The sequence below is a fragment of the Schistocerca serialis genome, chromosome 9 (genome assembly GCF_023864345.2).
Source record: "Schistocerca serialis cubense isolate TAMUIC-IGC-003099 chromosome 9, iqSchSeri2.2, whole genome shotgun sequence".
In the NCBI taxonomy this organism is placed as follows: domain Eukaryota; kingdom Metazoa; phylum Arthropoda; class Insecta; order Orthoptera; family Acrididae; genus Schistocerca; species Schistocerca serialis.
The window spans coordinates 165,076,889-165,104,346 of record NC_064646.1 but is presented as its reverse complement, the minus strand read 5'-3'; the positions used below and the strand labels follow the sequence as shown (position 1 = coordinate 165,104,346).

The following is a 27,458-nucleotide window of genomic DNA, read 5'->3' as shown; positions in this document are numbered from 1 at the left end:
GAACAAATGGTTCAAATGGTTCTAAGCACTATGGGAATTAACATCTGAGGTCATCAGTCCCCTAGACTTAGAATACTTAAACCTAACTAACCTAAGGACATCATAGACATCCATGCCCAAGGCAGGATTCGAACCTGCGACCGTAGCAACAGCGCGGTTCCGGATTGAAGCGCCTAGAACCGCTCGGCCGCAGCGGCCGGCCCATTCGGAACAGGACACGTTTCCATAAGAAGTTTTTGTGCTTCAAATGCTCGTTCGTCATACCATGAATATTGACCATTCCACCTTGGACACCCTGTGTTGACTGCTGCAACTTTTTTCCCCTTCCCGTGTTATTACTATACTCTTTATTCTTATCACTAAGTGTTTGACCACTGTAATTATTGTTATTGACTCATCGGCGGAAAAGCGTTCTGCAGTTTAGAATGCGTACATCGTAGTTTCTCACTTCTCAGACTCGTAATAGTCGAATTGTTAGTTCAAGGGCACTTCAAAGTAGGGAATGAATCGCAGAGCATTTCCAAAAGACTATGTTACTCACAGGTAAATTCTCACCCATCCTGCGACAACCTATACCATTGAATTGCGTTGAAAGAAATTAAGTAAATAGTAAAATACCGAATTTGTGTCCTTTATTTTCATTACTTTGTGTTTTCTAGAAACTTGTATTATTTCAGTATCATAATACACAACGCAATTACAGCAACTACTCTTAGCGTACATGTATATTAGCAGAGCCGCACACCTCGCACAAAATTTGAATTAGAACAGCGTCGTTGACATAGACGACAAAGCCACAATTTTGTACTTGAATGTAGATTTCGAGTTAGTAGCATACTGAATGATTTGATCCACTGGCTGATCGAGAGCCAATTCCAGCCACTGTCAAAATCTTATTACCTTTCCCCTTCAAAATTGTCATATTGTTCTCTCTTCCCTGAATACCAGATAACTCCTGTAAGGAAATAGCGTGAACACCACTCTTATAGTCCGCCATTTTTTTCAATCATCTACTGAATAACGCTTTAGGGTAGAACAACATACTAGAGCACTACAATTGAATCGTCACTGACATTCAGCAAAATTTTTGATGTAACATCGTTCTGCTATTTCTAAGACAAATTTTATTAAATGAACTGACATTTACCGGCCGTTGTGGCCGAGCGGTTCTAGGCTCTTCATTCCGGAACCGCGCTGCTGCTACGGTCGCAGGTTCGAATCCTGCCTCGGGCATGGATGTGTGTGATGTCCTTAGGTTAGTTAAGTTTAAGTGGTTCTAAGTCTAGGGGCTGATGACCTCAGATGTTAAGTCCCATAGTGCTTAAAGCCATTTGAACCATTTGAACTGAAACTGAATGTCCTCGCTTAAACTTGCTCGAGGTCATAGAGCCCAAATTTTAACGCCAGTGCCTGCATAAACTTAAGTACCAGCTGCTTTGGTGATCTACAGACGCGGACGCTGAGGATTTTTTTAGTAGCTCCTGTACGTTAGTTCTATCGAATTATTGGGCTATTCCTTTGTAACACCCACACAGTCCTCAAGGTGGCTATATATCGGTTTGCTTTCAATTCTCCATGACTTAGTTGCTGGTGGAAATTGTACAGCAACAATTTCAACTTATATTACAACTAACCACGTACAAAGTTTGCAAAAAACAATGTTAGGCTGAAGAAAAAATACACAAAGGAAACTAAGTTGTTATTGACATGGAAAAGTGGTCAGCAATTCACACACAAGTGTCGCTCTGCGGGTACAAAACTGAACAGACAAAATGGTTTTGCTACTTAGAGAGCAACATTTTTAAGGGTGCCATGGCGAATATATCTGGGAAGTTTAAAAAAATGTATTTCTTAGTACCCCTGAGTATCGAAAAAAATTTAACTCTTTTAACAAGACAGTCCACTAAGGTAGATAAAAGGAAAACTTTCACTATATTTTTCGTAGAAGTGCATTACTTAGAGGAAGTGAGACAGGATTGGATTGGATTGGATTGCTTGGGGGAAGAGACCAAACAGCGAGGTCATCGGTCTCATCGGATTAGGGAAGGACGGGGAAGGAAGTCGGCCGTGTCCTTTCAAAGGAACCATCCCGGCATTTGACTGTTTGACTGGAGCGACTTAGGAAAATCACGGAAAACCTAAATCAGGATGGCCGGACGCGGGATTGAACCGTCGTCCTCCCGAATGCGAGTCCAGCGTGCTAGAAGTGAGACAGGGACAGTAAGTAAAGGATATAAAGTAATCATGCAGAAAAGACGAAAATGTGGATGTGATGGAGAATTACCAGAAAGAGACTGCTTCAGAAAAAATGCGCCACGATTTCCCGTAACAGTTAAATGAAGAAGAGAACTAAGAAAGGTAAAACTTACGAATCACTTAAAGTAAAAGAAAGACAAAACTTTTGATCCACGTAATGGTCCCCGAAGACAAAAATAATGAGCAAAGGCAGAAGCAATTTTCGTAAACGTAAGGGGGTACAGGAATACAATTATTAACACTAGGTGAAAATTTAAGCGGGAGAGGATCTAAAAGGGTGGCCGAGCGGTTCTAGGCGCTACAGTCTGGAACCGCGCGACCGCTCCGGTCGCAGGTTCGAATCCTGCCTCAGGCATGGGTGTGTGTGATGTCCTTAGGTTAGTTAGGTTTAAGTAGTTCAAAGTTCTAGGGGACTGATGAACTCAGGAGTTAAGTCCCATACTGCTCAGAGCCATTTGAACCACTTGACAATCTAAAATGGTTGCAGCGACAAGGGTTGGGTTGGGTTGTTGTGGGGGAGGAGACCAGACAGCGAGGTCATCGGTCTCATCGGATTAGGAAAGGACGGGGAAGGAAGTCGGCCGTGCCCTTTCAAAGGAACCATCCCGGTATTTGCCTGGAGCCATTTATGGAAATCATGGAAAACCTCAATCAGGATGGCCGGACGCGGGATTGAACCGTCGTTCTCCCGAATGCAGCGTCAAGGTTCGGCGTTTAGAGTGCACTGGAAGTGTGTGTAAACTGACCTTGGAGTCGATTCCGATGATCTTGTTGCACTCCTCGCAGACGTTGGCGAACACGGACTCGTAGCACTTGATGCAGTAGGGGTGGTCGTCGCGCAGCACGTAGCGCTGGCCCGTCAGCGACTCGTCGCACTGCCAGCAGCTGAAGTGGCCGGAGTGCCAGTCCTTGGACATCGCCTTGGTGTACTCCCCGCTGAAGATAAGCTGCAACACAGGGCACGAGCTGCTGCAGACCACAGGCACTCACTGCTGTTCGCTAAGACAATGTTCATTCTAGCGCTGTGGCTGACGGGAGCAGCTGTTGTGAGGTAAGTCTGAAGACCACATATGGCTTCAGACAGACGTTCACCTGTTTACCGTCGTTGTCAACCTTACCCCTCAACACTTTGTGCATACAATGTTTCCGTGTTAACTTCGTCGCGCAGAGTTGTGACTTGTCCGGACGATATGTTGTGATTTTCATAACTCCGCACGTTATGTCTGTTTTCGTTTACGAGATAGAAACAGCTGCTTCCGTCAGTCACCGTGCTTCAATTGTCTTGGAGTAAACAATTAACACTGCCTTTCCCTATGGAAGACTTACCTTCATTTCTGCCAACGTAGGTATGGGTGGATAGTTCCACTTAATCGATTAGTCGTAATTATTATGGTAGTCGATTATGGAGTACCGATATTTCTTTCATGACAATTTAGATAATCGACTATCCCAATGATTAATTATTTAAATTTTCCATTTGCTGTTTTAAAGCCTACTGAGTGGTGACTTGCTGTCTAGCTGCTGACGGTACGTGACGCGGGCAACCGTGAGTTATCTGCACTGGACGGAAATAAGTAGACCATTCGAGACTCAGTGGACAAGATTACATAAATTAGTGTTCCTCAGTTCACTTTATGGAAAATTTTGGTGCTTCTAAGTATGTTCACAACAATATCTGTGTTAAAAATGCTTTGCTAATACATATCAAGTAGTTATATATTTCAGCTAAAAATAATAAATGGAAATTATGTACATCATAAAACTGAGCAACTACTGTTAATTACAAATAAGAAATATAGCTGAGACTGCTTCGCTTTATTTATTGTAGAACAAAACTTTTTATCACAAAGAATAATTTTTGGGGTAGACCCAAAATACAGACATAACAGTTAATCGAGTAATCTATTATTAGGATATATTTAATCGACATGATTAATCTAGTCAATCAAATGATCTAAAAGACCAATTAATCGACTCTTGCTCATAATCGCCCATCTATATGACAAAGTTAAAGGAGAGTGTATTATCCAAAACTTCGGAAGTACGACTGTACTGCTAACTCAGTTACTTTTTTTTACAGTTACTGTTATTTAAATTTGAACAATTTATGGTCGAAAAAAGGTGCTCATATTCCTTCGAGATTTCTTATTTCTACTCTATTTGCATGTACAGCTGCAGTGCACACAACGTAAGTGAGTAGAAGGAAAATGAACCACGTAACTGGATAGAATTTTCACTGTAATATTAGCTGTAAATTAAAATATTGATTTTACCCCCCACTTACAAGTTACAAACCACGCGGAGGGTCTGTGTTCGATCCAGGCTCAACACAAGATTTTTCCTCGGTGGAAGGTTGGAATAAGTTCCACTCAGCCTCGTGACGATATTAGGGATCTATTTAAAGAAAAAATTTTCACCCCATTTTATTAACGATCTAGAGAAGAAAGTACTAAACGCCTGCCTCTACAAAACAGCCGTCATATTACGCCTTAGAGAACAGTCAGCAACATAACGTGGCTCCGTGAGCTTCACAGCTCAGATACGTCAGTCACATGGAAAAAAAAGAGTCCTTACGTTACATGAAACGGGAAATGTCGCGGAATGTTGCGGTGGGGATCATATAGAATAGTTCACATTTTCATTCTTGGTAGCGTTTTTGGGTAACTATAAAGAAAACTTGAAGATGTTTTTACTACAGTGCGCAATTATTAGCTGCATCGAACCCGGAATCTCAGGACATTAACGTAATCTTATGCTTTCATGATTTTTATGTAATAATAACATGGCAGATGAATGCAGTGTCGTTAAAACCATTGATACTCCGCTAAACCGGTTCTTCTTACTTTGTTTCGGTGAAATAATTCATTTTCAAATTTCATTTTCAATTTGTTCATTACCCAAAATCAAGAAGCAAAGGAAGACGCATTATGGAGCTTCGGAAACATCAAGACTTCTGCTTCCAGCCACAGCATTTCCTAAAGCGACTAGTTAACACACTTCACTTTTTGATATCTCTTGAAACACACAAAACATCTATTCTACCGACGTACTAGACATGACCATTACTTCACGATAACAGTATCTACGTTTCTTTCTCTAAGCTAAATAAATTGAACACTATATAGCACCATAATTTGTAAAGCATTGTCTTTCATGCAACATAGAAGTCCATAAAACATGCAACACATATTGATAACAGACCTGTTAAATGTGTTTATCACACCACTAGACAAAATCCATGCAATAAATGCGTGCATTGCACAAAACAACCGTTGATACCAATTAAGGTATTCTTAGTAAGGTATCCATAATTACTTGCATATGAATTACGTAATTTGCGGTTAATGAACGTCTTCGTTTGAGTAAGACTTTCTTAACCTCAATAAAAGGCTGAGACTAGCGCCTTTAAGGTATATGTAACTTTTCCTTTCTTGTGGAACTACAAATGAATTTAAAATATTGGTATTATTATATTTTTGTAATATTTACATGAAGAAGTGCAACTACACTTAATGCAATCACATGTCAGAATGTCATTAAGTTTTTTTAGATAGGGTCAGATGTAATTGCAGAGCCCCTTCAGATACAGCAAACAGCAAAACATTCTGTTCCTGTAGCGCGTGCTGCCTATTCAACACTTCTAGGCTATCAAGAGCTCTTTATTTCCTACACCTTGTGTCCCCTTTATGAAAGGAATTACCATTTGATGACCGAAAAATACACAAAATCTGTACACTTAAAAGCGTTAGGAATGACATGTAATTGAAATTTTCTCAAAACGAACACCACGCAAAACTTCAAGGAATGCGGTTGTGAACATTTCCTATGAACAATTCAGTTTGAGTAATATCTTAAATGTACTTTAAGAAACAAGGGAATTATAATGATAGTTGTGAAACAGGTTAATGTTCTCAAGTGTTATAGATTTATACACACCTGTAGAAGTGATATGGTCTCTAAATGGTGGAAAATATTCCAGAAATCGCGAAAAGATACACTACTTACACTACTCAACCATTTACCTTTCTTTACAAAATCCTAAAATTCTGTTGCATCCATTGGTTTACATTATTATACGACGAAACGTTGACGACTAGCTATCAAGTTGCAATACTTTAGATATAGTGCTCATATTTACCAGGAAGAAAAAAGATCATACCACGGATTAAAGGTATTCAGAAATTTATTGTGAAGATTTTAGGTAGATCTGTTGAAATAGAATTCAACCAAAGAAGTGGTACACTGGTATGGTGGAAAGCAGCTGGTTAATTTACAGAACGCATCATCTCAGATAGAATGGAAAACAATTCGATCGCTACCAGTGCTTCAAGACCATGGTGAGATGGGAGACTGTGACGTTAAGGGATACGCGAGGTCAAGTTGCTTGTGACGAGCTCAATAAGCGAACAAGTCATAGATAGCTCCCCACTTCGCAGTGTTAGGTTGCTTACGCTGTGTGTGTGTGTGTGTGTGTGTGTGTGTGTGTGTGTGTTTGTGTTTATGTGTGTGTGTAGCCGCTATGTATTCACGATAATCTCTCATTTGGTTTCTTACACTTATCTTGTCGAAGGTAGAAATGTTGATATTCAAGACCTTCATAATCGTTTCTAATCCACCAGGAAAAGTTAACCATCGACAGACAATACTTAAAAAACGACACCGAGAATGAAATTTGAAGCTGCAGTAATAGGTGCAGATTATGAGGTTTCAAGACTAAAGGACTATGTCTAACTGATTACGAAAATGATTCAAACGGCCAGGAGAACACTACAAAACGGCTGACCACATGACATCAAGCTGTCCAACCTCGGCTAAAAAATGTAAATACAGAAGCACAATAAGTCGTGTTCATACTTCAATGGGACCACGCAGATCCTATGGTGTATCAGGCCTCTCCAAGAAATGACAACTATTCACCTTCAACAATAGACTCTAAACCACCTTGTACGAGGTACAGATACACACTTCTCGATCCGTTACAGCTAACATCCCTGATTTTCTTAGCAGACAAGAGTGTCAATTGAAGATCCTGTCTCATGTGACGCGAGCAATGCTGAAGCTAAAGGATAGCGATCTGAGAAGAGACGTCACACGCATCTGATACCTTAAAACTGACTGAGATTTTCCAAAAGTGACTGAGGTCTTCCCTCTCACAACTTCTCCATCACAGTCTCAAGGGAGGTATCCGACTCAAATTCCTGGATGCAATAAAGACGGTGACATGAAGGAAATCATAAAAAGTGAAAAAAAGAAGCGAGAGGCATGTGTCAGCAGAAATTAATGAATTCGTCCAGCGTCTGATTTAGTACTGCGGACAATAACTTGGCGTCGAGACTTAGCCAGCCGATGTACCCGTTGTAAACAACAGGAAGAGATATTAAAGGCAAAAACATAATCTGGAGAGAAGTTAGTAGAGGTCGCTTCTCATCATTACTTGCGGCAGTTTTTATTATGGAAGGTGTCGCGCGCTGCGATGCACTTAAGACTGCGGCGGACGAAGCAGGTCGGGTCACCGGATGATGAGATTGTGTAGGAAGGCCACGCCCAGTTCAGGTCAAGGGCTGGAGGGCAAGACACGCCCATGTGTCTAGACAGGCCAGCGCTTACCGCTGGATCTCCACTCATTCATCCGATAGACAAAGTGCAGTTTCTTGGCATACAGAAGGAATGTTTTAGGTCATCCTACTTCCCCAATCTCAAGTAGTTGCGCTAATCGCTCAAGTGACATCGTTATCACACAACTGTTTCGCAATGTTTGGTGCTAATTCAGTACATCAAATATTAATTAATTCTCAGTCTTGCAGATATCGCCAAAATTTTACAACGCTAACTTAGTCATTACATAAAAAAATATTTCACTGAAATTAGTAATCTCCCTGTCACAGCCCATTCAACTTTTCTTTGCCATAACATCTTTCACAGCAGCAAGTTCTGCCGCACTTCTTTTTCTCTTGCGACGCATCAAAATACCACCACTAAATGTCTATTAGTAAACAATTCGGAACATCAGCAGTATATATGCGCTGTCCAGGTTAAATATACAATAATATAAAATTTAATAACTTCAGATGTAATTAAGACATTTACTGGCGGTCTGCTTCTACAAGTATGGTAACTCAAAATGTTTACTATCTTCGCTTGCGCCAATTGCTACCACCTGCGCATGCGCGTAACTGGTTTGTTCATTAAACGCGTGTTAGTAGCCATGTGGACTCCATGGCAGAAGGCGTTCTACGTGGTTTCTCTCGAGGAGTTGAAGTCTGTTACACTGGTACAACGTGGTTTTCAGCCTGAGTATGGACTGCAACCACTGACGATTTTCGACTACGGTAACAAAACGGAATGTGACAAGCGGCTTCAGGAAACAGGGAATTTGCTTTCTATGTCGGACCACCACGCCAAGCACGCAATTCCAGAGGCTATGTTGAATTAATTCGTACGTCCTTCCAACGACCCTCTGTTAAGTCAATCAGACAAGCAAGTAGGCAGTTGCAGTTACCATGCCATTCTGCGAACATTGTGAGCGATTTAATGTATCATGAGTTCCCAGACCGCTAGACTGGGAGAGATAGCCCATCGTTTGTTTGGCTCTCTTGAAGCCCAGACATTACGTCACTTAATATTTTTCTATGGGGTTTGTCAAGAATTTAGCGTACCGGACACTAGTTCGTGATCCAGCAGATCTGCGCTATCGCATTCGTTCAGCTACCGCTAATGTTACGCCAATGATGCTGCAATAGATTTGGAGGAAAGTGGAATACTGATCAGATGAATGTAGCGCCAATAATGGTGCGCATGTCGAGATGTATTATGCATGTAAAAATATTTTGAGTTACCATACTTGTAGAAACATACCGTCAATAATATATCTCAATTACTTCAAGTTATCACATTATATTTTACTATTTGTTTAATTTGGAAAGCCTGTATAATGCCAGAACATAAGGGGCGCAAAATACAAAAATCGAAACGAAACGATTCGATCAAAGTTTTACATAACAGATGTGGAAATGAAGTTTATTAATTCGCCAGACCACTGCCCAGACCAGCAGATTTACTGTAGAACTTAATATGAAGCTAACTGTATGTGGCTGCAGAAAATTTAACAGTTATAGTGGTAAGCAGAAACTGCAGTTCTGTCGTTTAGAGTCTTTGCTACATTACTGTGTGTTCTATCTATCCGTCTGACAAATAATACTATTTGTAACGTACTGAACTTGTCGTGGGTAATTTTATTCATGTGCTATAAAGGAACTTGATTGCAGACAGCACACAATATTTTCTACCATGACCATTATATGCGTTTCTTAATACTGACGCAACTACATAGTCGTATTCGTTATTTACAAGCCTGCTACTAGTTTACCCAAACAGTTTCTAACCAGATCCAGAGAGACTGAAGATCACTGTTACAAATCAAAGTAACAGCGACATGTAGAAGAGGATCGAGGAATACAGACAACATGTAGAAGTACGTTACTGAAATTATGAAGACGGATTACTCGAGAAGAAGAGAACTGATTACTGTTCTGCACTGGGTACCGAGAATGACGAGTGCGATGGACAGAAACTGCGCTGGAGTGTGGTGAGAACTGTAATAGATGCAAAAGCTCTAGTAGCAGTACTAATCTGCCCAACGAAACACTGTAGTATTTATACAAGTTTCCGTAATGAGAAACTCGAAAGAGACAATATTTCCTGCCAGGCGATTCACTCCAAATATAGCTTTTCTGCAGCTAGTTCCTACATAATGTAATTACAAAAGAATCCAGTGCGCTATGGTGAGGGACATCTGATTCCCGTTGGTATAAGGATAGAAAATCTCCGGTAAGCACTCCGATAATGTTAAAAATCATTTCTTCACTTTGTTTCTGCATAGTTGGTTTTTGGTTGTGAAGTGAGTACTGAAACATCGGATCTGCAGAGGATATTAAAGGTCGACAAGGCGTGGCAGTGATTACGGAAGTGCCGTAACGTCAACCGAAAGATGACTCCATTAGTCCAGCCTCTCAAGATGACCGAGATTATCTTTACGGCTGATGCAAAAGTTTAAATTTAGCAACAAGACGGGAGTTATCGAGTACAATGGCAAATTGAATGGAATCCGCTGGTTTTTGCAAAAACACAAATTTCCTTAAACTGCTGAGTGCGACATTGTAAAATGAACCTGCTTTTACCCTCTGTTACGAGGTTCGTTCCTAGGTGAATCACAAAGTTTTTACATGCACGTTTTAAAGATACGACGAAATTGACTTACGTCAGTGATTGGTAATTTTCATCTTTATTAATTCCTGGTAAAAATTAAACCAAGATTTGTTTGTAGCACTTACGGGAAAACATGGAAGACATGTACATAATTTGACTGTTCTCAACTGAGGATCACTGAAATGAATAATTTACTTTAATTTTTGACAATACTTGGTTGTAATAGCCGAGTAAGTAGCTACTGTGTGAATGATGGATTTAATGGAAACAGATGTAAGTATTAACCCTAGGACGCTCAAGCTTTTTTTTCTAACTTGGATGCCTAAGGGGGGGGGGATTCGGCGAGCCCACAGGTATTAAATAAGTTTACTGACGAAAAATTACAACTTTCAAAATGGTTTATGTATTTTAACTAAGGCATCGGTTTATAAAAGTTGATAATTGTTATAAATATTGGATTGAGTGAATAAAAAATTGACATATTACAATACAAAATACAGATGTGTTCATATACAATAGACTACTCTGAGTCCTCAACTTCAAGGCAAGAGACACACTTCACAATTTTTTCTGAATGTGTGTTACACACGTTTATGGCACTGTCTACTGTTTTGTTTTGGTTTACTTAGATTGTTGTACTTCTGCTTCTTTGTTTTAGCTTTTCTTACACAAACATGGTACCGACCTTTCCCTGCAGGAGGCTGACGTGCTTTTGTTGTCACTTCTTTGATTTTCTTTTGTAGAATAGTCTCCATTGATTGAACAATTTGGTTAGATAACCCTCTTGCACTGGCACTTTTTTGTTCTACCTACAATTTCACTAGTTCCATCGCAGCTTGCAGAAGATAAAGTTTCCGTTTGTTGTGATTCTCTTCATTCCATCTTGGATGTTGCTGGATGAATATGGTGGTTCCATTGATAGCATAAATGTCGATGAGAGAGTAAAATACAGATAGAGGCCATCTATTTGTTCCCGTCTTGTAGGTGTACATACGCGCCATTTGATCAATGGTATCAATTCCACGTTTAGTGGAATTATAATATGCATTTATCTCGGTTTTATTCTTCTCTCCTCCAACAGTGCCTTTATCTTGGTGCATTGTTGACAACATCAGTAAATTCTTACTTGGTTTCGTTTTTGCTGTGTAGGACACCAAAGTTACTGGAGGCCTACGTGTTGGGAACTGCACTAACTCACTGCAAGTTTACAAGATATATAACAGCTGCCTGACACCAATAATCCTGCCTCTGAAAGTAAACCGATTGTTGTGAATATCAAGAATACCAACCAACAAGAAACTAACTTGCATTGTTGTGGAGATGAGAAATACGAAATCCTACTAAGGGAAATTATCTATAGCATGGAAGCCCAAGGGGGGGGGGGGGGGGTTGTTGGACCCATAATAAGTTTATTTATTTTTTCTCTCAAAGCAGGAATTTTCTATAAAATATATTGACACTAACGTTTCATAAAATAGCCAACAAACAATAACTCAAAGGGAATATGTAGTATGAAAGTTACTTGGGCAAAAGCAGGGGACATAAAAAAATTGTGGGTTCAACGAACCACCCCCCCCCCCTTCCTTTAGGCGTCCTAGGGTTAAACCTGTAAATATTAGAAGTTTAATTTTATTTCATGTACATAATTTTACTGTTTATTGACTGAGGGTCATTAAAATTAATGAAACTCAAGTTTTTCTAATTATCATTTTTGTAATGTGTTTATCTGACATGTTCCACACTTAGGAGGATCCCCTCTTTTGTCTATGGAATGAATAATCTAATCTAATGTATTAAGACGATCGACTGGACATCTCTTTCTTCCATTAACGTACCATTTTAACATTTTGCTGAAATTGTGCATTTAAAATGGACTGCAATTAGCAAATACATAACGGACGACACTTCGGAAATATTTGAACTTTCTTTTCTCACAAGAAACAATCGATCAAGTGGACTGTCTTTATAGTTAAGAGCAACCAAAAACCGTTTGTAGACGGGAGTCCTCAAATAAGTTGGTGTGACAGTGTAGAAAGAGAACATAGGTCACAAGTAATGAAATCACTTCGCAGCTGTATTTCTATGCAGGTGATCTCCTTTCCTCCTGTTGGTAAATTTTTTGTTACATTAGCTAAGTCAGGAACAGTTCCAAAGCCGTTAAGTAGATGTACAAACCACTATTCTTTAGGGAAGAATACACCACTAAGCATTAAGACTTTTCAATTTCAATAAACTGAGTGATGGTCTACAAGCTCTTGGGAGAATCTGCTATAACGGGTTTCCATTACTTCATTCATTTCCTTGTATATTTTTACGTGTCTTCAGATGAATATGGCAAGGGAAAGCAGATTTAATGTTATCTACGCGTAAGACACTCATGTGTAGTTTTCCATTCTGTGCTAGGTTCCAGATGAACATTCATTTCACTTTCCCGACTAGAACTTTTTCGAAAGTAAACGAAGGAAAGTATAATTTTGGTACTGTTACAAGCTTTTTGCAGCTACAAGGATGTTAACTTTCATAGATGATGTTTAGAAGGGACATAAAATGGAAACTTGAGGATCTTCCAGTTCCACCTGAGTATCGTGAAGTTAATTCAAACAAGTTTCACAGTCAGTTTCGTTAATTCAGTGACATACTATTATTTATCAGACGAAATACATTCGCTGGTCGTCTGTACCAATTTTTAAGTTGCCTGATAGATACGAGCTTTTTGGTTCAGCAGCTACAAATGAAGGTTTCCTTATTATTCTGAAGGAATATATTATAGCCAAAGGAGGAAGATATGTACAGTGTAGCAGACTTAGGACTTCTTGTTTCCACTTATAATAGTACAAAGAAATTCTGGGATCTGTTGTAAAGTGCGTCTGCAGGAAGTAAAGTACTTCCCTTACCAGGACCTTTATTGTCACCTAAATAAAACTTCCGCTTTGTGTATTTGGCGCAAATATGCATTTATGAAATTGAAAATGCATTGTTGTCATTATGTACTAATACTGTGTTTCATGTAACGGATTAGCAAACTATGAAAGCCTCACCTGTTTCCTTTATGGGTTGTCGGCACCAACGGTGATTTGTACGGGTGAATGGACATCGAGGACATGAGAGTCACGAAATTGTATGTGCGAAATCTTACTGACCAATTCTTGTGTGGATGGATCGATGGATGGGTGGATCAGACATTGGAGCACATACATGCCACATATGACTGCATCACTAAGTAATCTCAATCTATGAAAGAAGTTGGTTCATACTGCAAAATTCTACGTGCTTCTGAAAGCTTACTTTCGTATTGTATAAATTTAGGTGCCACGGAATCCTCTTGGCTATTCTGTCCAGTAAGTATGGAGCGTATTCCATCTAAGAAGAGTAATTTCTCCAAATGTGTGAGCGATACTCAGTTATAAGACATTAATTGTTCATTTCAAGTGACTTTTTATCTATTTTTATTCCCTGCCCTAATTGGAAAGGCGGCCATGTGACACCTCGACTCACTGTGAAGCTCAGATCTATTAACCTAGAATCCTGGGAGTGAGAAAACCGGTTCCCAATTCGAAATATATCTGATTCGTATATAAACGTTTCTTCTGGCAAACAACGATTACCAAAGACCAGGAAATATGACTGACAGTTAATACAATTAATGGGTAATATAAATTAATGGATACCTGCCAGTCCTTCTGGGGCATTAGACCTGCTAGCTCCATGGTATCCGGTCTAGTGGCTAGCGGTGCTGCCTCTGGATCACGGGGTCCCGGGTTCAATTCCCGGCCGGGTTGGGGATTTTCTTTGCCCGGGGAATATGTGTTTGTGCTGTGTTCATCATTTCCTCACCATCATTATCATCATTCCTGACAGCGGCCAGATTAGACCGCGCAGTTGAACGCCCCACAAACCACTCATCATCATAATCATCCATGGTATCCAAGCGTTTCTAATGACCTCGTCGACGACTGAACTTTTAACTCTAATCTTCCTTCCTTCTTCCATGGAATAGTAGTAAACTCAAATTAGAAATTTCACTGAGAGCTTTTCAATCTCTAGTTCCCAGCACAGAAAGAAATGCTTGACTTTACAAATCACCATATATTAGTGAGATGACCACTTCTGTAAGGTGTGTACTCCGTCGCGTTAGTAAGACGTCGTAACCGCGGAGACAGTACACAAAATAGTTCCCATATTTGCGGGTTAATGAGAATACTTCCCGTGAACTTCAAATCCTGCTTATAATAACCGAACGTCTACTCTGAGATGTTTCCGTTACTCGAAATTCCCGAAATAAACACACCTAAGTTAGTGGTGCTACAAGACCTTTCTGGTAGTATATTTTTATGCTGGACAGTTGTCTTTTGTGCAAAATACGCTTGCCATTTCATAAACGTCGTGCAGCCTAACTTGTAACCTCGTATTTATATTTTCCATATTCTCTGGCATCCGTTAATGGACTAGAACATCCTGACAGAAAGTACGAGGGCTGATCAGCGAAGACTGAGACTAATTTTTTCCCGTAGCTTTCGTGATAGTTTCGTATCTATATCATGAATATTTGAAAAGAGCGTCTTTTTAAATATAATGTCCACAGACTGCAGCACTCTCGTATGGGTGGGATGATAGTAATGCTCTACTTTATAGATGCTCTTTGCACTTTGTACACCAAACAATGGAGATGACGCGAGTGGAGCAGTACGGTACAGCAAAATTTCGTGTTCGTTTAAATATACAGCCACTGAAACTTATGAAAGACTGCAGAAAGTGTACGGTGACGATGCACTACCTCATACAACAGCGGTTAGGTGGTTCAAGGATTTCAAAGAGGGCCGACTTGTCTGTATTAAGTAACGAGGGCCTGGTGTTTCGGCTTCTGCTGTGACTGACGTCAACATCAACAAAGCTACTAGCATTGTCCGTGAGGGTCGGTAGACAACATTACGTATCCTCAGGGAAGTGCTGAGAACTTCATATGGCGTTGTCTTTACGAGTATACATGATCAGCTCCATATGACCTATGTTTGTGCCCGTTGGGTGGCACGTATGTTGATTCCCAAACAAAAGGCTGTGCGAATGGAGACAAGCTGAGAGGTGCTGCGGCTCTTTGCTGATGGAGTGGGTGCGTTTCTGGAACCGATTATCAATGCTGATGGGTCGAATTGCATCAATATGATTGTGAAGGTAAAAGAGCCAGCACAGTGTAGAAATTTGCCACGTTGTCCAACACCAAAAACGGCGAAAGTTGTTACATCTGCAGGGAAATTGATGGTGATCACATTTTTTTACTGTCACGGAATGATTTACCAACAAGCAGTTTCCCCTCAAACTACCCGTTACAGCAGGATATTACACGGCAGTATTGGCTAAACTGCGGAAACACATTGCAAGGAAACGACCAGAACTTTCACGGACTTTTTGTGTCGATTTGATCATGAAAATGTGCCACCTCACGTCACAAATCAAGTCAATGCAGTTTCTGGCTCAGTTAAACTTTACCTGTATACCGCCGGCCGGAGTGGCCGAGCGGTTTCTAGGCACTTCCGTCCGGAACCGCGCTGCTGCTACGGTCGCAGGTTCGAATCCTGCCTCGGGCATGGATGTGTGTGATGTCCTTAGGTTAGTTAGGTTTAAGTAGTACTAAGTTCTAGGGGAGTGATGACCACATGCCCATAGTGCTCAGAGTCATTTGAACCATTTGAACCTGTATACCATATCCGCCTTATAGCCCCGATCTTGCACGTTGTGACGATTTTTTATTGTTTCCCTCACTAAAGGCAAAGCTTCGGGGCATTTGATTTGAGAAATCTGAAGCAGTGCTCAAGAAAATTAAGGCGAGTCTCAAGAACCTGACAAAGAATCGCCCTCTCCATCTGTTCGAGGACTGGCAGAGACGTTATAAAAAGTGCATTCAAGTAGGAGGCCAGTACTAAATATTGAAATTTAGTAATAAACATCTGTGAATGAGAAATCAGTCTCAGTTTTCGTTCATCAGTCTTTGTATACAAAGCAAATTTGATTCAATATGAAAACAACCCTCAGCTATTGTATTACTTGTACACATGTACCCACAACAGAAAGAGAGTACAGATGTTTTGGTGAGCATTTCTAGTTCTTTTTTTTCCCATTTACCCATTGTGCCTTCCATTTTCGCGCACTATATTACTAGCTCTACCGATGGTGTCGGCACATGCACCGAAGCACATAAAGAAGCCATGTGCGAACATTGAGGCAGATCCAGTACGGGTTGCTATTAACGCCACCGTAGGATTTACGACTCTGAACAGGAAGAAACTTGGCAGAATCAGCCTCCGAGTTTAGTGGCGAAGCTTTACTTGGCCGTCCGGACACGGCACAGAAGACACAAAGAAAGAGCGCGAGAGAGACGGGCCGTTCCGAGAGGGTTGTTAGGCACTCTTTGTCTGCTGAATGCGGTGTCCCCGACAACGTCCGCCTACCCCCTCGGGGCAGGCCGCCGCGCAATACACGGGCCAAGCTTGGCGGTGTCTGCAGTGTCTCCGGCAATGCACTAGCGTCGCCGACATACCGTAGCGGCAGGTGTAACATTCCACATCTCACACGCTTGCTAAGTACCAACTAACATCAGCTTTTTATAATAACTGTTCTTCATTCATGCTCTATTAATAAGTGTGCCGTATTTAAGGTTTCTTGTCACTTCTTCCAGGGTGACTCGCGAAGCCATAGACAGCAGACTGAAGTATGTTACTAGATTCCGCCCATTCTTGGAATTTTCACTCTTAAATGTACGCCATTCAAATGTTACAGAATTTAGAATCTACTCATCGACGAGCCACATCAGGCTTCGACTATTTGAATCCGTTAGTCATGCCAGAGAGAAGAGCACCAGACACCTGACTGTATCACACGTTTAGCATTCATACATTCGAATGCGACTCGACTGATTGATAAAAACATGATGTTCGTCAATAGTTCGAACGAACTATGGATTATAAGACAACAACTAATATACATTGGGACTAATGGCTCTGAGCACTATGGGACTCAACTGCTGAGGTCATTAGTCCCCTAGAACTTAGAACTAGTTAAACCTAACTAACCTAAGGACATCACACACATCCATGCCCGAGGCAGGATTCGAACCTGCGACCGTAGCGGTCTCGCGGTTCCAGACTGCAGCGCCAGAACCGCGCGGCCACTTCGGCCGGCTTACATTGGGACTGCTAACAATTCACATGCGATACTTCAAGTACGTACTGTGGCGAAACAAGAACTGAAACGAATCCATTCGAGATATTTAAAATGTGGGCTCAGGCGCCATAGCGCTGCTTGTTGGAGGCACTGACGTTCCTGCCCCTATCCAGAGCAGTTATAATCTGATGGGTAAAACTTTCAACTTTTCAAATGAAATTTTGCTGTTGTTCACTGTATCGTCACAGTTCTATTCAGTATGGAGAGATGTCAACAGCGAAACATATGGACACACGTAGCTCGTACGTGGCCAAGCCAACTCCAATGTGATTGATTGTCAAATCGTTTCTCCGCATAAGGCGGTTGGACAGGTGAACAGCAGCGCCTTCGACAGAATTGAAGTGTGCACGCCGTAATGATATAAGCACACATACTCACACTTGGACCATCAGACCAGTTAATTGCGGATTTAGATGCGTCTTAAGGATGTTGTAGAGGGACCTATTCCGAGTGTCTGGATAGTCGCTTTTCTTGCGACGGCCTCTAGTTTCCGAGAAAATCGATATTGAGGCTTAATACATACCTCTAGTACCCGTAAAGTTAGTCGCATTTCGACCAAGTGAGCGTACCGCAGCAGCTAAGGTTCACAGCTACCATACCGGTAGGAATCCTTCCCTTCAAGTTTTGTTTGTAGTATTGATTCTTGGGGAAGTAGACTGATTAGACACTTTGGGATCAAATCCTTGCAGATAAAAGAAAAGCAGGAACCAGCACCATAAAAATTATCCGGCCCTGAGACTTTCATTGTTACATTGCACGTTAAAATTTTCTAGGAAAGAATTCATAATGCTCCCGACTTGCTAAAGACAAATTAATAGAAAAATAGCTACACATGAACATTCTATAACAGTACATTCTTCAATTTCGCATCAATTTAGTGCACCTGCTTCCACGTGAATGATCAAATATGCGTGTTACGTATCGAATTTGATCGAAGGATGAATGGTCTACCTAAATTTTAACGAACTGTGTTTTCTGGTATGGGTTTTGAAAAATACGTCTGTCTGAAATGCAGTAGCTTTCAGTAAATGTGCGCCGTGCACTACTAATTTGTGTTTTGGTTGCTTTTACAACAAATCCCACGTTGGCTTTTCCTCTAGCAGAGAAAGCGATGCAAACGATATCGATTGAGATGATTCTGTAATTTATTCTGTAAGAAACGGCATACAAATTTGAAAATAGTTTGCTTTAATGACTGATTTATAAATGAAATTACTAAATGACTGCTTTTGAATAATTTTGCACAGGTCCTCTAAAACATACTTAAGACGTATTGAGATCCGTGATTAAGAGGTCTGATTGTCCCCTTGTCAGTTCCGTATCGTAATAATCTGTCGTTTTCACAGTCGTATACGGAAGTGTGAACCCAAGGTTCACTAGAAAGTTAGGCACAGGAGTGAAGAGGTGCGACCACTATGCAGCAAACCTGGTACTTCCCTTTACTTTACTTACAACATAACCAGTATATCAAAGACCTCAAAACACTCAACCCCACTTGATCGCCTTGAATTCTAAAATCATGAACTTATATTTGAGCAGCGCAGCATTCATCACACTTCTGTCGTGTATGATACTGCGCATCTTTGTCAATAAACAGTCAGTGAAGGATCAGAATGTTGGCAAATGCCTTACGGAGCGGTAAAATCACTAGGCAGCTGCGTGGTGTGAGGTAGTTCAATTGAAATTGATGAATCTTCTTGACAGGGGACGACCTCAGCCTCCTACACCTCTTACTAGCTGAGAGCTACATCCCTGGATATGTTTCATGCCAAGACTAAGACCTTCAGTTGATCAGTACATCTCTTCTATTTAAACTGGTATCCAAGTACGAGAAAAGATTGCTTGTTCACGACAACTATGTGCAGAAACAGATGAATATATCGTAACGGATGGTGTGTGTTTCTGTTGCACTTTACATGTGCGATTGTCGTTCAGTCACCCAGTTAGTTAGAAAAGCTCGATCAGACACTTGTGTGAAGATTTGTAGATAACGTAAAAGCCCTGAAAGCTTATTTATTTATTTACACGTCATGTTCCGTAGGACCAAATTGAGGAGCAAATCTCCAAAGTCATGGATCGTGTCAGTGCATGTACTTACAACATAAAAGTAATCACAGATAAAAATAAATGTTCATGAACCTGCAAGAAAATCAGTCGATAAGTTTAAGCAAACGCTATCAGCTATACAATGAGAATCAGCTTAATTTTTCAAGGAACTCCTCGACAGAATAGAAGGAGTGACCCATGAGGAAACTCTTCAGTTTCAATTTGAAAGCGCGTGGATTACTGCTTAGATTTTTGAATTCGAGTGGCATCTTATTGAAAATGGATGCAGCAGTATACTGCTCACCTTTTTGCACAAGAGTTAAGGAAGTCCGATCCAAATGGAGGTTTGATTTCTGCCGAGTATTAACCGAGTGAAAGCTGCTTATTGTTGGAAATAAACTAATATTGGTAACAAGAAACGACAATAAGGAATATACATATTGAGAGGCCAATGTCAAAATACCCAGACTCGTGAACAGAGGTCGACAAGAGGTTCGTGAACTCATACCACTTATTGCCCGAACCGCCCGTTTCTGAGCCAAAAATATCCTTCTAGAATGGGAAGAGTTACCCCAAAACATAATACCATACGACATAAGTGAATGAAAATAAGCAAAGTAGACTAATTTACGTGTCGAAGGATCACTCACTTTCGATACCATTCGAATAGTGAAAATGGCAGTATTAAGTCTTTGAACAAGATCCTGAACGTGGGCTTTCCACGACAGCTTACTATCTATCTGAACACCTAGGAATGTGAACTGTTCAGTTTCACTAATCATATGCCCGTTCTGTGAGATTAAAACGTCAGATTTTGTTGAATTGTTTGTCAGAAACTGTAAAAACTGAGTCTTACTGTGATTTAACGTTAGTTTATTTTCTACAAGCCATGAACTGAGGTCATGTACTGCACTACTTGAAACCGAGTCAATGTTGCACACAACATCCTTTACTACCAAGCTAGTGTCATCAGCAAACAGAAATATTTTAGAGTTACCCATAATACTAGAGGGCATATCATTTATATAAATAAGGAACAGGAGCGGCCCCAACACTGATCCCTGGGGCACCCCCCACTTGACAGTACCCCACTCAAATCCCACATCACAGCCGTTATCAACATTGTGAATGTGATCCTTATTATCCCCGCATGCACTACGTTTTTGTTTTTCATTTTGATTGTTTATTTCACATTACTTGTTTCGGTATAATAAGTTACGAATTTGGAAATGATCGACTAGACATCTGTCATTCATGTAATGTACAACCATCTTGACCACTACATGTAAAGATCTACCAACAGTGAAGTACTGTATTCACTTTCAAAGAGGAATGGTAGAATAAATATTGAAATGAAAGGTTCTGGTTACGATTTTGTTCGTGTACAGTTACCACATAAAATTAATACTATATGAAAGCATTACCTCTAATGTATAACAGAAATTCAATAGAGGTGTTGATATTACTTCGGTATGAAGAAAGGAGATTGGGGTTTAACGTCCCGTCGACATCGAGGTTATTAGAGACGGACGGTGCGTCTGTCTGAAGTAGGGTAAAAAGATGTGCTCACCAAAGGTACCAACCTAACGTTCTTAATTGTAAATATATTATTCTAAATTAACAGAAGGTACAGCTGTTAGACAAACATTCATATGGAGAACACATAGAGAAAGATGTTCAGTGGTGCTTACGAATAATGTCATTTCTCACTGACATGTATTTTCAACAATACGCTGTCCCCCTCTAAGTACAAATCGACGGAGCGTAGCATACGCTAGTCATAAACTCGAATTTATTTCTTTGGTATACGGTATCATAATTAATTTCTGTTTTTAATCAATTTTAAATGGTCTAAATAAGTTTGTTGACGGTGGTAGTTATCTGTCAATGGAGATAGTAATGTTTCAAAGCTTCTCAAGTAGAATGCACGTGAAAATTGTCCGAATGCTAAAATAAAGGTATTCATGCACTTTAAGACAGAACTATAAACTGAAATATTTACCGTGATAGTGTACAATGACTGGACTCAACACACTGACTCTCGAGGTCCAGCGACGCTTATTTGTGTATATTCAGCCGCCTGTTTTTATAACTATGGCGTGTAAGATAATCATTAGATTGATGATTAACGTTACCAGCACTGCTGAATTAGGTTTCGCCTAAGAGGAGTAACTGAGAAATTCAAAGTAGGCTTTCCAATCATCGATTTTGCAGCGAACGTGAAGTACTGCTCAGCAAAGATGGCGATTTCAGCTCAAGCAATACTCTAGCATAAGCAGTCTTGATTGTGTATAACGTCGACGATCCTAAATGTGCGAGCTTCCATGTGCTACGTTCTTGACTACGCCTCTTCACGCCGAGAAGGGTGTGGCTGGGGAATGTAACTAATAAACTGTCTAGCTGACTTGACCTTATATGAGGGATCAGCGTGGAGACTAAGGACCCTGTTTCGAATTGCGCACTGTCAAAATTTGTTTATAGATGCAAAGCCTATATTGAGGTGTATTCAACCTGATGAGAATGGACGAGGAGGTACTAGAAATGTGATGCTATGGCCCCTGCTACCATTGCGAGGTAGGAGACTGGTGAGATCTATACTGACGTTCAGTGACGCGATAGAGAAAGGATGACAGAGGGGCCGATCGGCACAATGTGGCTCATTGGTCCTGTTCAACGAGTTTAGCTATGTTTCTCCTTGTTCAGGAAAACTTGTTGCAAGCAGAACAAAGGTATGCTGAGACAGCCTGTATCAAGTGTTCATTGGGTTTCTGGGCCGAGTCACATGTCATCAAGTGATATGTCATCAGTTATCTCTGACATATTATGCCGATGCATTACAAAAAGTTGAGAGCCGTCATATACTGAGAGCAGACACTGTTTTGAACGTAACAGACGGGAAAGTTACGAGGGGTTAATGTGGTTAAACCTCGTTACCTTCTAGGAAACCAAGAGCAACGAGATCAGCATGACAATAACATTTACAAGAATCGATCTCACATCGAAAGTCCCAAATTTAATCTGTTATTTTCATAAATTGCATGTTTTGTGAGATAGTTTGTACTTTTTTCATTTTTCATTTTAGTCAAAATGGACGCAAAAAATCATTTGAAAGAATGACTGATCCGCATTCGTTAAATCAAACTCTGTTTGCTTTGCATTTTCACAGTTAGTTTTCAAAACTGCGGGACTGCGATACATCAGTTAAATTTACATATTTCACTATTCCACTTAACTATAGTCACGTCGGCGCACCTCTAGTTATTTACAAGATTTCTGTACCTACATACGTCAAGCAATTGAAATTAAAAGTCTATTGTTCGGAGGTTCTCTCGAAGATGATAACAGCATGCGGTCAGTTTGTATGTCACAAACACAAAAAAATGAGAAATAAGATAAAACTGAATGCATCTACACGTTCATTCCAGTGAAAAGTTTTTAGGATAAACAGAAGAACAATACAGTAGTGATTTTGGAGAACAGACACCGAAAAGAAAAAGTAACAGTGTATTATTTCAAGGAATCAACAGAAATAGTTGCAATAAAAGGTAACGTAACAAAACGTTGGCACAGCAACAAGAAAAATAACAGCTACCTAAAGAAGCATAAAAAAGGAAGAAAAAGGCTGTTAGAAAAACACATTACACAAATACATAAATATTTGATTAACAATTACCTCAAATAAATATAAAGGGATACGTGCTGGCTGATACAAAATATGCGTCAAAATACGCAGAAAGATGATAAAAACAAAAAGATACAATTATTCTTCAAATTAAATATAATGATAATTACGTCTCTCAGCGGACCTAAATAATAAAAAAAGTTCAGTTTTTGAGACTTTTTAAAGCGCTTCCCTGTTGCTCTCTCTCTCTCGTGTGTGTGTGTGTGTGTGTGTGTGTGTGTGTGTTTGTGTGTGTGTGAGTGTGTGTGTGTGTGTGTTTTTTCAGGATGAGATGTTAACTGTCGCTTCAGGTGTGGATGGGTTGATGTTTATCACGGCCGGTAGTGAGTTACTGCAAGCACCGGACATAAGTGGATGCTATTTCGAGGTGACATGTTTATTTGCCTTTAAGATAATGTGGAGAAAACGAAAATAATCCAGGTAAGCGTTTGATTTGTGTGGGTTTACAATCTCATAAAACCTGGTTTATAACGTCGTTCTCAAAGCGGGTGAGATATGAATATGTGTGAATCTCATACGTAATTAAGAGGTATACTGATTTAATATATGTGTGTGACCGCTGGGAGACTGTAATTACCATAGGCTTTGCAAGTCAGCCACTGTTGTACATACAATATGTTGCCATATACTTTTGCTATTCCACACATGCAAACTCTCTGTCACACCTACAGTGCAAAAGCGAATGTTTTCCGTGTCGGTAAAAGGTACTGTCGTTGTTAAGCAGATTTATTGTTGTAAAGGGGATGAAAGGGCATTTAAACTTCAATAAAAACGTTCTGCAATAGTTCCCTTTATTTTGTAAATGAATGCATAATGTGAATCAAAATAGTGTTTCCTACAGAAAAATAGAAAAAAGTATTTTGATTTATTTCAAATCTTAACAGCTTTAGAGACGTCATTACCCAGTACGCAGTGAAAACCAAGTTAATATTCACTTTGAGTTTGCTTTTGATATTTCCGGTACTTCTAGGCACCAACAGGATTTCTTTTAAGAGTGGAACATTTTTCAAATTTGAGCCTACGACGATGGTGGACCGAGGCTTTAAGAACCCATCGGCAGTTTTGTGAGACAGTGTACTGTCTATTCGTACAAGATCAGTATCGATGAAAAATAGGTACTCGATGAAAGAAACCATCCCAGAGTTCGTCTAGAGTGATTTTGGAAATTTATGGAAAACTAGAATGAGGCTGATGAATGGCGAGTCCAGCGCTTCTGGGAGGAGTGAGTGGAGGCCCGCTGTAAAATGAAACCGCATTCCGTCTGTTTTTGGAACAGGATGCGGTGATGTTTGAGGTGATTCACTTCTGGCCCACCAGCGCTCAGAGGTCGCGCCAAGTGCGCTCAACCAGAATTAAAATATTCCGCAGACTCCTTCCGCGAAAGCACTGTGATCTCAGCTATCAACATTTCATTACAGTTATGAAACGGAGACGTTAGATGAGAGCCAGCATGCAGAGAAAGAACTTCTGACTGGGACTTCAATGCGCTCGGAGAGTTGCTATAGGGCCGTGAATCCGCTCGAGTGACTGCCAGTAGTAGACAATCGGGATAGGTTTCACAGCCACGACTGCACTGCCTATCTTAGCGAATCCTACCGCTGTAAGACAACACAACTGGCAGTCAGTTATTACATCTCGAGGTTTCTTCCGTGGAAGCCAATACACACTCTGCGGTACACAAAGCTTCTCTCCAAAGTTACCGAGAGACCTGGCGAGGCGCGGAGAGGTTTAGTCACTGGACTAGTTCGGAAGGAGGGGATTTCCAGTCGCCGATCAACATGAAAAGTAAGGTTATCCGCAGTTCCTCCGAGTCACATGAAATGATTGCCGAAGCAGTTGCTTCAAGACCAAAGCCTGCTTCCTCTCGTACACTTGCCCAAATGAGCTTTTGCCCCAGTTCGAATGGGAAGCCGTCAAATTACAGCCTTCTTCTTTTTCACAAATAAACATCCGATAGAGACGGCAGAGAAAATATTAACACTCGTCAAATATTACAAGATTTTCTGTATGAAACAGTACAATTGCACATATTTAGACTTTTGGAACCGAGCACGTTGGTGCTGTGGTCTGCACACCGAACTCGCAATCTGGAGTTCCAACCCTCTTCCGCCCGTCCACCCGCATTTAAGATTTTCGTCCTTTGCCTAAATCGTTTAAGCTGCCTGCCAGGATGGATACTCTGAAGAGGACACGACCGATTTCCCTCCCAGTTACGGGTTCTGCTCTGTCTCTATTGCCCCCTTCGTCAACAGATAGTTAAACCCTACTGCTCTCTTCTCATGTTTAAACTATCCCAACACTGTGTTGAATACGTAAACACGTATCTAAAACGGGATGTTTACTGCATTTAGTATCAATATTTCACTTTCACAATCCATTTGGACTGCTGACGAATTAATCACGAATAAAGTTGGTAAAATACACAATCTTGTTGTGCTGCGACTTCAAGAAAATGGCGGTTTCTTCCCCAACAAAATGGCCGCCGCTGTTGCGTAATCTTCCTATGATCTAAACAGCTTTTTGTTTCAAATTCTGGAAAACGACGATATTTGACAGATAAACTACGATGCATTACAAATTGATCTGCTTTTGCTATGAGAGCAGACACTTGCCTCCTTTCATGTCTAAATGATAGGGTAGATACTGGGGAAGCAAACGTAAGCGACATGTGCACACTGTCAACGTCCTTCTTAAACATTACTGAGACAGCTATGAAGGTATGAAATAAGACGTCTGGTTAGAAGGATATGAAGTCAACCGATGAATCACGTGAAATCTTAGATTTTATAGATCCAACGAAGTCAAAAGAAAAATTCCAATGATGACAAGGGAAGTCTTTGCTAAAATTCAAGAAAAAACTGGTTGCAACTGTTGACATAATATGTATTTGCCTTCCTTTTGAACCTATCAGGCAAAAATGTCTGAGATCCACTGACACTTGAGAGTACTCCACATGCGTTAATGGTTTGACAGGGTAACATAGTCAGAACTTGGCTACATCTTTTTGCGGGCAAAGAGATTCAGAATTGAAAATCGAATTCCCGTAAACGGAAACCTCACTGTTTCAGAGCAAGACCAATTACAAGTTACTCTATGACTTGCAGGCTGTGTGGGCAGAAGAACTGCTCTATGGCGCTTTAATTTGGAAACTGGTCAAATGAAGTACACTATTCTCTCTTTCTTCTGTTTCTGTTTTCCTTTCCAGACAAACTTCCGACGTTGACAACAGGTATGGCTATTGCACCCCTAACAAATCAGATACATAATACTACGTTTCATAATTTACGGTCGAAAGTTTTAGGCGTCCATTTTGAAAACCGTGGTTGAGAAGAGCTGTACATGTGAGTCGAAGAGCAGCTCAGATGGGTGGCCAAGAATGTTTCTTGGGTGCAAAATGAAAGCTTTTTAGGAATTTTCTCTACCAGTAAGACGGGAGCTAGAACTCAGTATGTGATATTGGAAGGCAAATGTGAAAAAAAATTCCGCATGTCATGGTCAGTGAAGCACAGATTAGGCAGTGATAATTGTGTATATAACCAGAGATGTGCATATTTTCAATATCTTCAGTATTCACTGCTAAATCATGGTGCCTCAGTCGAGCGGAACCAGTTGTGGCGCTTCGGAACTGACACCTGACAAAAACGAGCTGCTCAGACACGTGGTTTTTGGTGGGAACTTTCGTATTTGGCATGCCGGGACCACAGTGTACGATTTGTCGCCACGGTTCGGTTAATTTCGCTACCACAGAGGGCAAGAGAAAGAACGACCACAGTCCTCAAGAAACACTGAACTCGGATCTTCACTGCACAACGCTAACAACAAAAATTCTGCGCCTTTACAAGAGGTCTCTTTTCGGAAAACACGGTCTGGTAGGTCGGTTAGCGCCCCGTGGGTAGTACTTGTCACAGAACTCACGACACGGAATCCACCCCTCTCTATAAGCGTGACCGTCCCGATCCCTATCCAGCCAGCACGTACCCCTGGTCGATGGCCAGATGATTGGTAGTGGTGGTCTGCTGCTGGTTGCCGTCTGCATCGCGGCTCAGCTCGGTGA

The 27,458-nt window shown here is 40.7% G+C and overlaps 1 protein-coding gene across 1 annotated transcript in view; it reads right to left on the bottom strand.

The window, feature by feature from the left end:
- Positions 1-27,458, bottom strand: part of LOC126419451 (uncharacterized) — a 1,200,562-nt gene that overhangs the window by 132,392 nt on the left and 1,040,712 nt on the right. The window contains exon 7 of the mRNA XM_050086638.1: positions 3,003-3,203. Within this exon, the coding sequence (XP_049942595.1) occupies positions 3,003-3,203 (201 nt within the window). The remainder of the gene's footprint in view (positions 1-3,002; positions 3,204-27,458) is intronic.